The sequence below is a fragment of the Tachypleus tridentatus genome, chromosome 7, assembly GCF_004210375.1.
Source record: "Tachypleus tridentatus isolate NWPU-2018 chromosome 7, ASM421037v1, whole genome shotgun sequence".
Lineage (NCBI taxonomy): Eukaryota > Metazoa > Arthropoda > Merostomata > Xiphosura > Limulidae > Tachypleus > Tachypleus tridentatus.
Genome location: NC_134831.1, coordinates 447,755 through 462,037, shown reverse-complemented (window position 1 = coordinate 462,037; position 14,283 = coordinate 447,755). Strand labels below are relative to the sequence as shown.

The 14,283-nt window shown below is 35.8% G+C and overlaps 1 protein-coding gene across 1 annotated transcript in view; it reads left to right on the top strand.

The window, feature by feature from the left end:
* Positions 1 to 14,283, top strand: part of LOC143254951 (uncharacterized) — a 76,457-nt gene that overhangs the window by 10,496 nt on the left and 51,678 nt on the right. The window contains exons 2-4 of the mRNA XM_076509871.1: positions 5,783 to 5,801; positions 7,222 to 7,270; positions 11,010 to 11,183. Coding sequence (XP_076365986.1) covers positions 5,783 to 5,801; positions 7,222 to 7,270; positions 11,010 to 11,183 — 242 coding nt within the window. The remainder of the gene's footprint in view (positions 1 to 5,782; positions 5,802 to 7,221; positions 7,271 to 11,009; positions 11,184 to 14,283) is intronic.

Sequence of the window (14,283 nt, the reverse complement as noted above, 5' to 3'; positions counted from 1 at the left end):
GGACGCCAATATCTTCTGTACCTAAAAAGATGACATCTTTAAAATCTCTTTAGTAAACTAAATAATTTTACATATTTAACAATAATTAGCTTTAGATGTTGTTTATTATTTTTTTCATATACCTTTTAATAATCCAATTATTAAATTGATTGATTGATTACTTGACATTAAATACAAAGCTACACAATGGGTTATCTGTACTCTGCCCACCAGGATTATTGAAACCCGATTTCTGGCAATATGAGTGTGCAGACATATCGCTGCGCTGCTGACAGCCACCAAAGTAATTATTGGTAGTATTTAAAAGGGCGTGTGTTGGCCCTGTTATAGGACTCTTAATTTCAGAGCTGATGAGTGGGGTTCGAATCGGTGCAATTTCCCCGTACTTCGGATAATTCATAAGATTGACCTTCAGTACGTTAGCATAGGTGTTTGGAGTGTTTCTGACTACGTTTCCTCCATTCAGTAGTTAAAATTAATGACGACAAGAGATAGCCTTTCTTGTGATCAGTAGTTCAAAATTAGTAACAGCGGCAAGTAGCCTTTTCTCCTGGTCAGTATTTTGGGTTCAGTGCCTTAGTCGTAGTTCTGCCATAAATTCAACATGATGATAATATTACACTTCTTCGTTACGCTGACTGGGTTAGTTGGTGCACGTTTAAAACAAAGATCGTTACCTTCGTTGTCGTTACTAAACTTGTGTGTTACTACCGTGAATATTTTTCTTTAAATTATAGAATATTTTCATGGTATAGATATGATCTAAGTACTATAATTTACTGTACACAAAAGCGCATAATACTGAGCTTTTTTTTTCCATTTTTTCCCATGATGGCCTTCTCTCGTAATTCCTAATTAGCTTTCGAATAGTTGGCAGTTTTGTTTACAGTTGAATCCAACAAAATCATTACGTTGATAAGAGACATAGATACTGACCAAAAGATATTATTTTAGTCGTTAGTTAAATAACGAAACAAAAGTTAGTGAACTGTCAAATTGTTGAAATACTGACCACAAACTATTAACCTGTAAGATATTCAAACACTGACTAGCAGTTAGTAAAGTGATCAGAGAGTGCAACGCTGGCCAGAGAACATTAACTTGATTGTAGATTAACGCCCTGAACCAGAAGCTCTTTAAATATCCTGAGGCAGAAACTGACCAAAGGCTATTAGCTTGTTCGGAGGATGAAATATAGCCAGCAATAATTAAAATGTTCAGAGAATAAAACACTGACCAAAGCGCATTCATTTTATCAAAGGTTAAAATCTCTGAATAAAGAATTATTAAATTGTCCAGAGATTAAAACACGAATCAGCAGTCATTAAAAGAGGTCATAGGATGAAACGCCGGCGAGAATTGGTTTGACATAATGTAACTACTGCAGCCAAAGTTGTAAATCTAAGTCGAGACTCTTTAAAGAAGTATTAAAATCTTAAGTTTGAAAACCACAACAATGACCATCTCCTTTCTTAACATTTGAAACTACGCACAGATGGTCAGCGTTTAATCCGAAACCAAAAGAATTTTTAAAAGTAAACATTATAAAAAAATATATTTAAAGCGGAGGGGGGCATGTCGATGAGCTATTATCGACATTCGAATCTTTGACAAGCGTTTCTAAAAGCGAAATCCAGGTCTACATAACTCAGAGAATATTTCATCTTGAAAACTTTGCTCGGTGCTTAGAAGCCAAGCTCAGAAGTTCTGTAAACATTATTGAAAAATCAGACATGATAACAAACGAAATATGACAGATAAATTCATAGTGCAGTATAAGATGATTCTAAACAATTCCACTACACATTATTACTGTTATACCTGATTTAATATTACTACACTATGCTACTGTACCCACTTATTTAATGTTACTACACCTTCTAACTTTACCTTGTGGTTTAATATTGCTACTCATTATTTATGTGGTGTACGCGAATGTTAATAACTAATGAAAATGAACAATTCCATAATGAAAATAGTCTATAAGATTGACTTCTCATTATAGCAGACATATTTACATTATTATCTCATCCGTCATGTATGTAAATTTCATGTATTTTATTACCTTGTTTTTCTTGTATGTAAGTTTTAAGTCATTAACTTAATAAGGGTGTAAGCGACAGGCGCTATGATATTTATAGTGACTGGCGTTTCTGATATTCTACAAAATGAAATGCATATGTACTACTAAAAACAAGCAAACAGACTCAGTCGCTGTTGAGTTAAAGGTCACATAGAACCAGGAAAATCTGAAAAAAAAAAAAATAAAATGTCAACAAACACATTATTATTGTTTGACTAAACGTATCGTGTACAACATTTTATGTTTAATACATTTCCAATATATTCAGGATTCGGAGTTTAAACAAGAAAAAGCATATCAGATTTTGAGAAACGTTGCGTGAATTTTAATCATTAAATCTATAATGATTTCAAGGAAATTCTCGGGGATGTTTTGTGTCTTACGGTTCTTCTCGTAAGATGTCGCCCTGTTAAATTGTTTGTTTCTTGAATTTCGCGCAAAGCTACACGAGGGCTGTCTGAGAGAACCGTCCCTTACTGAAGGAAGGCAGTTAGTCATCACCACCCACCGCCAACTCATGGGCTACTCTTTTACCAACGAATAGTGAGATTGATCGTCACATTATAACGCCCCCACGACTGAAAGGCCGAGCATGTTTGATGCGACGGGAATTCGAACCTGCGACCCTGGATTACGAGTTGAACGCTTTAACCCACCTGGCCATGCCGGGCTCTCTGTTAAGTACTGACATCAATAACAAAACCTAAACAGCTTTGATCAAGTTGTTCTGTTTAACTAATTTCTGTTTTAGTTATCGTTATAGCAGTAAAGCTATGTATCAAATCTACCGATTGTGGGCACACTGAAAACCTCACAAACAAACTGCTCAAAAAATTAAAGGAACAAGTACGTTTTCTTATATAATTTATCTCAGTGTTCAAAATGTGATAATATTTTTATTTTTTTAGGTAATTTGCCTAATTTCAGTTCCGTCTGTATCCATCTTTTAATGTGTGATGAATGGTAGAACATGGAGAAATCATGTTTTTTAAATGACCATTATCATCAAAACTGATATCCTATATGAAACAATATTTTAAACAGTTTACATGCGTTTATTCAAGAAATGTTTGAAACATTCAGTATCTAGTGTGACCTCCACGAGCTGTGACACACTCCTGACACCGATTTGGCACTTCGAATCAGTCTATCGATGTTATCTTGGGGTATGGCAGCCCACTTGTCTACCAGGGCTTGTCAGAGTTCCTGCACATTCTGAGGAGGGTTCTGGTGTTCACTAACACGCCTCAACAACGTATTCCAACAGTGTTCAATCGGATTTAAATCTGGAGATCTGGCGGGCCACTCAAAAGTCTCTATTCCTTCCTCTTCAAGGAAGTCCATACACAATCTGGCGACGTGAGCTCGCGCGTTAACCTGCATGAAAATAAACCCATCGCCGACAACACCGGCAAAAGGCTTTAAAATGTGTTCCAGAATTTCGTCTCTATATCGTCGTGCATTCAGAGCACCCCTGTCGAGTATGAGTAAGTCTGTGTGATCACTCAAGCACATGTTTGCCCAGACCATTACAGAACCTCCTCTATAAGCATCGACTTGCACAATATTACAGGCGGAAAATCGCTCTCCTCGACGTCTCCACACTCTCCCACGTTCATCATCACGAGACACAGTAATCCTGCTATCGTCTGTCCATAGCACGGTGGCCCATTGACGAAGTTCCCAGTCCAGGTGCTGACGAGCAAACTCTAACCTGGCTGCACGGTGTCGCGCTGTCAGAATTACGCCTCTTGCAGGCCGTCTGGTCCTAAGGCGTCCTTCGTACAGACGATTGTGAAGTGCTTGGGTCGACACACGGGTTCCAGTGAAATGCTAAAGGTCATTTCGCAGTAACCGAGCCGTAGCTAACCTGTCCCGCAGAGCAGTAGTCACGATGTAGCGATCCTCTCTGGCTGTTGTGCAGCGATGACGGCCTTGACCTGGTCTCTTGCCATAAAAGTTCGTCTCCTGGTAGCGTCGCCAAAGTTGACTGATGACACACCGACGCGATGTGCCACCCTTCTATGGATCTGGCCATCTTCCAGCGTCTGGACAGCCCTGGCCACCTCGTTCTCTGTCAGATGGCGCCTGACTGCTTGGGTATACAAGATAAAGATACACACTGACAAAACGAGTCACAAAAGATCCGTGTTGGTGTTTGTTTCGAGAATTAACGAGGAATACATAGTTTCATGTAACAGCCTTATATAGGGTACTTTGTTGTATTCTCCTTGAGTGAGGTGAATTTCCTTTGAGTTGTTTCAAACTTCACTCGCAAGCTTAAAAAAATACACTTGTAGACGAAAGGATATGTTTTTCATACATAAATTTAGTTATGACAAAAATATATTGAAATATGTACTTGTTCCTTTAATTTTTTTGAGCAGTATATTAGCATAACCTATATAAGTCGTATGAGAATTAAACACGTGCCCATAAAACGTGACAAATTAATTCTATACGTGAATATTTCAAACAGAAATAAACTCTGCAATGAATACTATAAAATGTTTGGATTAGAATGAAACTCTTATTAATCGCACAAAATAACATATATTCCCATGCCTACATCTACTGCTTCTAGGTTATTATGAGTAATTCAATATATGTGTTTCTATATCCTTCAGGCATCCAGTCAAAATGTTTTGGAAGTCACATCTGACCAAAAAGACACAACAAAACATAAATGAGTAAGACATGGTTTGTTTGTTTGTTTTTTGAATTTCGCACAAAGCTACTCCAGGGCTAGCTGTGCTAGCCGTCCCTAATTTAGTAGTGTAAGACTAGAGGGAAGGCAACTAGTCATCACCACCCACCGCCAACTCTTGGGCTACTCTTTTACCAACGAATAGTGGGGTTGACCGTCACATTATAGCGCCCCCACGGCTGAAAGGGCGCGCATGTTTGGCGCGAGGGGGATGCAAACCCGCGACCCTCAGATTACGAGTCGCACGCCTTAACACGCTTGACCATGCCGGGCCAAGTAAGACATGGAAATAGACAAAATGTTGAAGGGGTATATCATGGAAAGACAACGTAATATTGAATGAGTATATCATGGAAAGACAACGTAATATTGAATGAGTATGTCATGGAAAGACATAATATAATATTGAATGGGTACATCATGGAAAGACACAATATAATATTAAATGGGTATGTCATGGAAATACACAATATAATACTGAATGCGTATGACATGGAAATACACAATATAATATTGAATAAGTATAACATGGAAAGACATAACAAAGTATTGAATAAATATAACATAGAGAAAAACTTTCCGACAGCTCTTACGTTACTTTTCTCATGCAATAATGATGGTATGTGAACTTCACTCTCATAATGCACTTACGGCCTAAAATTACGGAACAGGATTTTGATTTTTGTCGGTATCTGGACACGAACCATGGCACCTAAGCCTCACTATCCGGCAAGCTGGCCATTTCATCATATTCAGCCCGTCAGGAAGTATTGTACAGGTACACTGAAGAATAGATTTTCTCAAATTGAAGATTTGTAGAGAGCTAAACTCACGTTAAACCTCTGTGTTGAATAAAAATAAATTTATACATGTGATTATTTGAATAAGTATCTCTGACGGTACGAGCATCACAACTGTCTGTTTTATAGAATAATAATGTATCTGCAGTAAAAGTAAATTAATACTTTTGTTTGATTTTTCATCTGTTACAGGTGGAGCCACTGCAGAAAGGTAAGATTCAACATTACTGTTTATTTAATGTGTGATTCATGCATCTTACTTCAGCATTAAGAAAAGTGCATTTTAATAGTGACTATAATATCAATTTATTGAATTTAAATGCATATCTCCCTTCACACACACACACACTGACAAAGCAATATATCTCCGGGCTTACAACGCTAAAAAGGAATTTAAATAGCCCATTTTGCAGCTTTGAACTTTACTTCAAACAAACAATGCATAAGCTGTAACCGTTTAATTACTCCAAGTATCGTTAATAATAACAATGAAACAATGGGTTGAAAAACAGTTTGAGTTAATTTACAGTCCTATTCCTGTCACTAACCTCAATCATTTCTCTTATGTACATAAGTTTATTTTTTACAAGACCCTGTAGTTTCTTCAGTCGCACGACATAATTTTCTCTGGTCGTAGATTGTTTAATTATACAAGATAATTTCACAAGAGCCAGAAGGTTAAATGTATTCCTCGAGAAGTCATGACATTTTATGTAAGAGAACCTATTAATACTAAGTAAACTGTAATAGAAGTGAGGCTAGAGTGACCAAAGAAAACATATCAACATGTCAGAATGACTAGAGCAAAACCGTCAACAACCCATAGTGGCCAAAGAAAATATTTCTACATATCAGAATGACTCGAGAAAAAAAAACGTCACCAGCCCATAGTGACTAAAGGAACATCTCAACATCTCAGAATAGCTAGCGTAAAACTGTCAACAACCCAAAGTGACTAAAGGAATATCTCAACATTTCAGAATAGCTAGCGTAAAACCGTCAACAACCCATAGTGACTAAAGGAATATTTCACATTTAAGAATAGCTAGAGTACAATCCATAGTGACTAAAGCAACATTTCAAAATCTCAGAATAGCTAGAGTGAAACCGTCAACACTCCATAGTAACTAAAGGAACATTTACAAAAGGTCAGGATGACTAGAGCATAAGGTTCAACGAGTCACAGCAATAAAAAAAAAATTCACCTATCAAAATGACAAGTAATACAAGATAGCGTGCAGTGGCTTACGAATGACACAAATCAGTTATTTTATTTAACACCACTTACACTAACAATCTTGTGTTAGTTTTAAAATGTCTCTAAACATACAGTAATAGTTATAACCCCAAGAACAGCCACTTGAAGAGTCAATGAAAAGACTAAAGGTTAAAGTAACTCGTTTTCAGTTTTAAACAAGTAAACCGGTGTCGATATATTAAAAAATACTCCCAGTATTTCGGCAAGTTTTATATTATCTTTTAATATAGATCAGTTTTATAAATTATTATTAATAATAAGGCTTTTAAAAGAAATTTATTTCCAGAAAAAAAGGAATATTTAGTTAAGTTGTCATTAAAAATAAAATATTTCATCATTACAGTGAACTCCGCTTTTGTTTCCTTCTTTACAGGCTAAGTAGCAGTTGTGACACACAAGAAGTGGCTGACTTAATGCTAAAGGTTAGTAACAATGTAGCCGCAGCGTGGCAGTCTGTGATTGGTCAAATGGAAGGTGCATGCTCGTGTATCTTTAATTTATAGTAATTTGAAATGTCTTGTCCTCAATTAAAACAAAAAAACAAAACTCTTCTATCTTCAAAATAAACGATTCAAAACTGTAAGTTTATTTACGAAAAAGACCGAAAACTTGAAGGTTTTTCACAGGGTTTCTCGGGACTTAACGTTGAGTAAGTCCGTGTAAGAACATGATCACTGAGTGATGCCGACTTGTGTTCGTTTTACACACACACACATATACATATATAATTAACAAAAAAATGAAAGTTACATCATAAGAAAGAAACAGTGTGAATTTTACACAGCGTATCCAAACTTTAAATGAAAAATAATTAATAGTCATATTACGTGAAAAACAAAAAACGCAGCTACAAAACAGATATGTATCACCTGGGCACGTATAAAGTGAATACTTATGCATTGTGCTGTAGTTTTAGAGGACACTTGCATAAGTTCATTTTTTTGTAGCTGTTTTTATTATATATGTACATATAATTGTAATATTACGCAAACAAAACATATATTTATATATATATATATATTAAAAGTTTTTGTTTGAAAATACACGAGGTTTAATTGCACTTGAGGGTCGTGGGTTCGAATCCTCGTCGCACCAAACATGCTCACCCTTTCAGCCGTGGGGGCATTATAATGTGACGGTCAATCCCACTATTTGTTAGTAAAGGAGTAGCCTAAGAGTTTGCGGTGGGTGATGATGACTAGTTGCCTTTCCTCTAGTCCTACACTGCTAAATTAGGGATGGCTAGCACAGATAGCCCTCGAGTAGCTTTTCGCGAAATTAAAAAACAAACAAACATACAAGCTAAGTGTAAATAAGCTTTTCTATCTTTCAACTATTAATCCACGAGAAAAGCCGCTATTCGACAGCACCCCCTAATTCTTGGGCTTGTCTTGTCTGACCGAATACTAAGGATTAACTGTTATTCTTACAGTTCATTCACGATCACAAAGTATGAAATGTATTTGTTTGTTTTTTGGTCTCAAAACGCGGCCCATTAACCCGTCCAGTCATCGTTTAGGTGCACTAACCATTGAACCATTCTCGGCCTAATAAGTGTCCTCTATGTTAACATTCCTTCAGATATTTATTAATGGTATTTTTTTAACCGTACCCTAACCAGAAAATAAGAAAAATTCACTGGTGACACGGAAAACTCACCGGTTTTCAATTCTTTGACTGTCAGTCATGACTTACTGAGCTATTACTTGTTAAATAAATAACCCGTGTTCAAAGTCTCTTTGTGATCCGATAACACATTCTGACAACCCAATTTTGGGTTTTGACCCATAGATCAGGAAACCCTAGTATAGATAATAGGTTTTCATTATACTTGCTACTATGTAAAATCCACAACATGTTACAGCAAGCAGCCAACGGTGAAGTGTTTCCTTTCGTTACAAGGCCAGGTGGTTATGGGTTGTTCGATTTGAAATCTACATGTCGCAGGTTCCAATCCCGCCACCAAACACGCTCGCCTTTCAGCCGTGCGGACGATAGACTGTGACAATCGATCCTTCTATTTGTTGGTAAAAGAATAACCCAAGAGTTGGCGGAAGATGGTGATGACTAGCTGCCTTCCCTCTACCCTTACTTTACTAAATTAGAAATGGATAGCGCAGATAACTTTCGAATAGCTTTGCGCAAAATTCGAAACAAACCAGACCTTTGTTACTAGATAAAATCTGTTTAGACGATATTTGACGTTGAATTAATCTTACCAAATACAGTTTTAAATCTTTGTATAGCATTAAATGAAACTAAACTACAATTAACATACACTGACAAATGTTTGTACTTTATCCAAGTCGTCATAGTTGTCGTTTACTTGGAAAGTAACAATAGCATTCAATAACCAGTGCATTCAATTTTTGTGCGCGTTCGATAATCGCAATAATAGTAAATTACGCGTTTGTTAATACAATATTTCGATAATTTACGTATTCAATAATTCTTTTGGTAAATGCTTTGCGTACTCTCTAATCAACCTATTGTTAATCAACTAAGCTATTCGATAACTTATAAACGCCCAGCACGGTACTTATTCCATAATGTACATTGTCGTTAACCTAAGTACAAACAATCTGTGAAAATAAGGAACATTTATAGCTAGGATATAACAAGCCACAATTTTATCGATTATATTAGATATATAAACTTGTATACACCTTCATAAACACATAACAGTTCAATATTACTTCACTTTCCTTTAAGGCATACTCAAACGGTAAATATTCTTTAATTAATTAATTATATCAATAAGAAGTAGTGGTTCATTTTTATTCATTGCACACAACCAGCCAGCTCCTGTTAACAACATGTACAAACATTATCAGGTATAACAATCTCATTAACTGTATTGAAAGTCTCAAAGCAAATATCAGTTTTATTTTAAAATTTATTAAATTTGAATGTTTATAATTTTAGTCGCATAATTTTCGTTAACTGATGTTATTACCTAAGCTGGCGCAAATAGCCTAGTTGTTTTGCGCCATAAAACGTCAAATCAACCAATAACCCGAACGCTATTAGACTTTAGCAACAGGAAAACTATCGCTTAGCGACAGAAAATTTGTAACTTAGCAACAGTGGAACTGCAACTGAGCCGCCCGCAGGAAAAGTGTAACCTAACAGCTCTATAATACATTTTAACAATATGACAACTACAACTTAGCAGCAGGAAAAGTGTAACCTAACAGCTCTATAATACATCTTAACAATATGACAACTACAACTTAGTCGCAGGAAAAGTGTAACCTAACAGCTCTATAATAATCTTAACAATATGACAACTACAACTTAGCAGCAAGAAAAGTGTAACCTGAAGCTCAATAATACATCTTAACAATATGACAACTACAACTTAGCAGCAGTAAAATTATTACTTAATAACGATTAAAGTGTATGAAACTAAGTTGAATGGACGCCAACTGCGTGTTGTAAAAAAAAAAAACAAAAAGCGTAGAATACGACGTTTCGAAAGTCTTCCGCCTGAAGACTTACGAAACGTTGTCTTTTACACTTATTTTTCTACCACAAGGGGTTGGCGTCCATTTAACTTAGTTTCATCATGAATATTCTGTCTAAACAATCTATCAAAAAAAAAAAGTATAATTTAGCAACAACGACACTGTAACTTAGCAGCACAAAACCACAACTTAACAGCATGAAAACTGTAGTTAGCAACGTGATAACTACAACTTTACAACAGAAAGACTATAACTTAGCAAAAGAAAAACAGTAACTTAACAAAGTATAGAACTACAGCTTAAACGCATAGAACTACAAATTAGCAGGGCGAAAAACTATAACTTAGCAAGAAGAAAAATATAACTTGGAACTGGAAGAAGACTTCAACTTCGCCACAGTAAGAACACTACAATGTGACAATATGAAAAAGTGGTCATTTTCAAGAGTAAACTTCTTCCAAATACTTAAATTACATCTTGTATTAGTTTTTATATTATTTTCCAAAATGTTAATAAGTGATGTAAAAACAATAGTTTGATCGAATTTTAACAGCAACAAAAATATAAAAAATAATACTAGTTTTTTTTCAATCGGAATATTAAAATAAAAGAAGCTTGCTTTTTAAATAATGAATCTTAATGTGTTTTAAGAGACGTGACCTTAGTAAAAAATAAAATATTTTTATTTCTACAGCCACAGGAAGTCAGAATGTTAACGAGTGAAGAATTTTTCAACAAAACTCAACAGTTGCTATGCCAACCTGATTCTGAAGTCCTACGTGTAGGTCTGATGCGACTAAGTAGCAAACTGTGTGAACTGGATCTTGATAATTCCAAGGAACTGTACAAAATAACTAAAGAAAAACTGGTAGGATTTCTTTTTCCTTGCAGAAGATCCTTTACTTTTTATTTATATCTCGATTATTATACTTGTTGACTTAATCTGAAGAAACCCGCCATCTTGTAATTTTCAATGGAATATTCTTGGTCTATGTTTAAAGTGATTTTGTTGTTGTTGTGTAGATTTTGAACTGTCCTAGAAGGTAATATTTTCAAGAAAACTCCAAATGAATTGTTTTCAAGGACCTCATTTAAAAATCTAGTTTCGTTTCTTGAGTTAAAACAAGAATCAAATTAAAGTTCGGCAGGAGACTTTACATGTAGGACTTTACTCCAGTAAAGCCAGTTTCATTTGGTTTTGACATTGTCTGAGTCAAAACCATTAAAATTTATTTACAACGAAGCTATAGTTTTTACTCCTTTTAGGCAAACATAACATTAATGTAATAGGTTGTAATAGTAAGGCTGGCGGAAGCGGTATCACTAATAGGGTTAAAGGCCTAACACATTTTAGACTAGTGATTATGTGACCATAAACATATTGTTGATTTATACAGCAGAGAATCATATTAGCTTTACGTGAACTATATTGCCCTGATTGCCCTGCCAGCAAAATGTAACTTCCTTCGGGACTGAGTAGTTAGGGTATGCTATATTATAATAATACGTGGAATATAATGTTAAACAAGCACATATATTCACTATACTGAATTGTAATAATGCGTGCGGAATAATTTTCAGTATGTCGGTTTAACGTTTTTTCAGCAATATTTAAAAAATAATCTTCAATAATTAAACATTGTTAGCGTAATGAAAGACTGTTTAGTGTAAATAGCATTATTAATTGATTTATAAACGCAAAATATCTCCAGCACTTAGGAGAAAAAAAAACGGCGAATGGAAACAGAGAAAATCGGTCAGAGAAAAGTTAAACATAAAGTTAACCGTCGTGAGAGTGAAAGTCCCAACGGGTGATATGTTAAAGTGAGATTAACAATTTTGAAAGTGATAAGTTGTCTCGTCAAAGGGTGTTCAAAACTAATTGAACTCACCTAAGTGGACTTTGGCAAAAGGCAGTCGATTTTTTTTTTTTTTTATTTATTTTTTTTTTTTTTGAAGTTCAGGATACCTCTGCTGTAACTCAATGACAACGTCAGTGAAATATGCACGGGCACTATAGCGATAAGAAATGGGAAGGGGTCTTCTTGTCAACTGAATTCTGAAGCAATTGAATTGGTTTACGTGGACTTTTGACAGGAATATTATGATATACAATTACTATCTCCATAGTGGCAATCTGTAAAAGATAATGATGAGGGGAAAACACTGCCAACATGGAATTAATAATGTGTGAACCTCACGATCTGTGATTATCTGTGCCTGGTATATGACAGTAGTCATAAAGTAGCGCTTCTCAAAAGGTTGACGTCATCCTGTATGCTATAATACATTTTTAATGAAATAATTTCATAACAGTAACTCTCACCATTTTATTAGTTGTGTAAACTGAGTAGAACAATGCCTAACATGAACTTTGGTCCTACCTACAAGAAACTTTCGGAACGTTATTTAAATTAAGAGAAAAAAGGTTTTATGGGAGAGGGTGAGGCTTGGCTTCGCGTGGGTTGTCCAGTTACGTTGGGGATTTTATACTGTGGCATAATTTGTGGTGTACGTGTTAATTCGACCAAACTGCACATATTTTAAGACTGAAAACTGCCATAGTGGGATCCCCTCTGAGCTTGGGAGGGGCTGCCGCACCTGTCACTACCCTAAATTACCCTCCTAATGGTAGGAGATTTTGTTTCATTTGGAAACGAGTTTAATCACCAAAATATCAGTATTTCTGTTGTGTATAACAAGGCCTACTATGAATTTTGGTCCTACCTACAAGAAACTTTCGGAACGTTATTTAAATTAAGAGAAAAAAGGTTTTATGGGAGAGGGTGAGGCTTGGCTTCGCGTGGGTTGTCCAGTTACGTTGGGGATTTTATACTGTGGCATAATTTGTGGTGTACGTGTTAATTCGACCAAACTGCACATATTTTAAGACTGAAAACTGCCATAGTGGGATCCCCTCTGAGCTTGGGAGGGGCTGCCGCACCTGTCACTACCCTAAATTACCCTCCTAATGGTAGGAGATTTTGTTTCATTTGGAAACGAGTTTAATCACCAAAATATCAGTATTTCTGTTGTGTATAACAAGGCCTACTATGAATTTTGGTCCTACCTACAAGAAACTTTCGGAACGTTATTTAAATTAAGAGAAAAAAGGTTTTATGGGAGAAGGTGAGGCTTGGCTTCGCGTGGGTTGTCCAGTTACGTTGTGGATCCTTATCTGTGGCATAATTTGTGGTGTACGTGTCAATTCGACCCGACTGCACATATTTTAAGACTGAAAACTGCCGTAGTGGGATCCCCTCTGAGCTTGGGAGGGGCTGCCGCACCTGTCATTACCCTAAATTACCCTCCTAATGGTAGGAGATTTTGTTCACTTGGAAACGAGTTTAATCACCAAAATATTAGTATTTCTGTTTATGGAAATACCAAAATGGCATACTGAATGTATTATTGTTATTTTTTTAAGTTCCGAGATATTGTGGTTTGTCAGAGTGTATAAAGGAAATTCAAGAGTCGGTTTTTACTGTTACTCAGACTGGCTCTCTTTACGAGGAAAGACTAATTAGCTTTTACATGAAGTCACGAAAACCTAACCAGTTAATGTTTGGCCTTTTCTGTGGAATATCTATCGACCTATATGGAAACTACCCACAGATACGTAATAAGACTTGCATTCTAATCGAAAGGTAATTGAGATACTATCTGGCCATGTGAGTAACAAACTGATGGTATGATCCTTATGTATGCAGACCTAACAGTCCAACAATCGCATCAAGTTTTCATACTAAGTAGCTGTTTTATTGTTGTTGTTTTATCCTTTGCGCGTTCCTTGTTGAAGTTCCCTCCTCCTACCATTTATTCAACAACAAATTATTATTAGATCGATCTGAGATACTGAATACGTTTTGTCACAAAACCAGTAGACCACACATTCAAAAGGCAAAACACACAAAGTTCAGGTAAGTAAACGTTATGTCACAATACCAGTAGACCACACATTCAGAAGG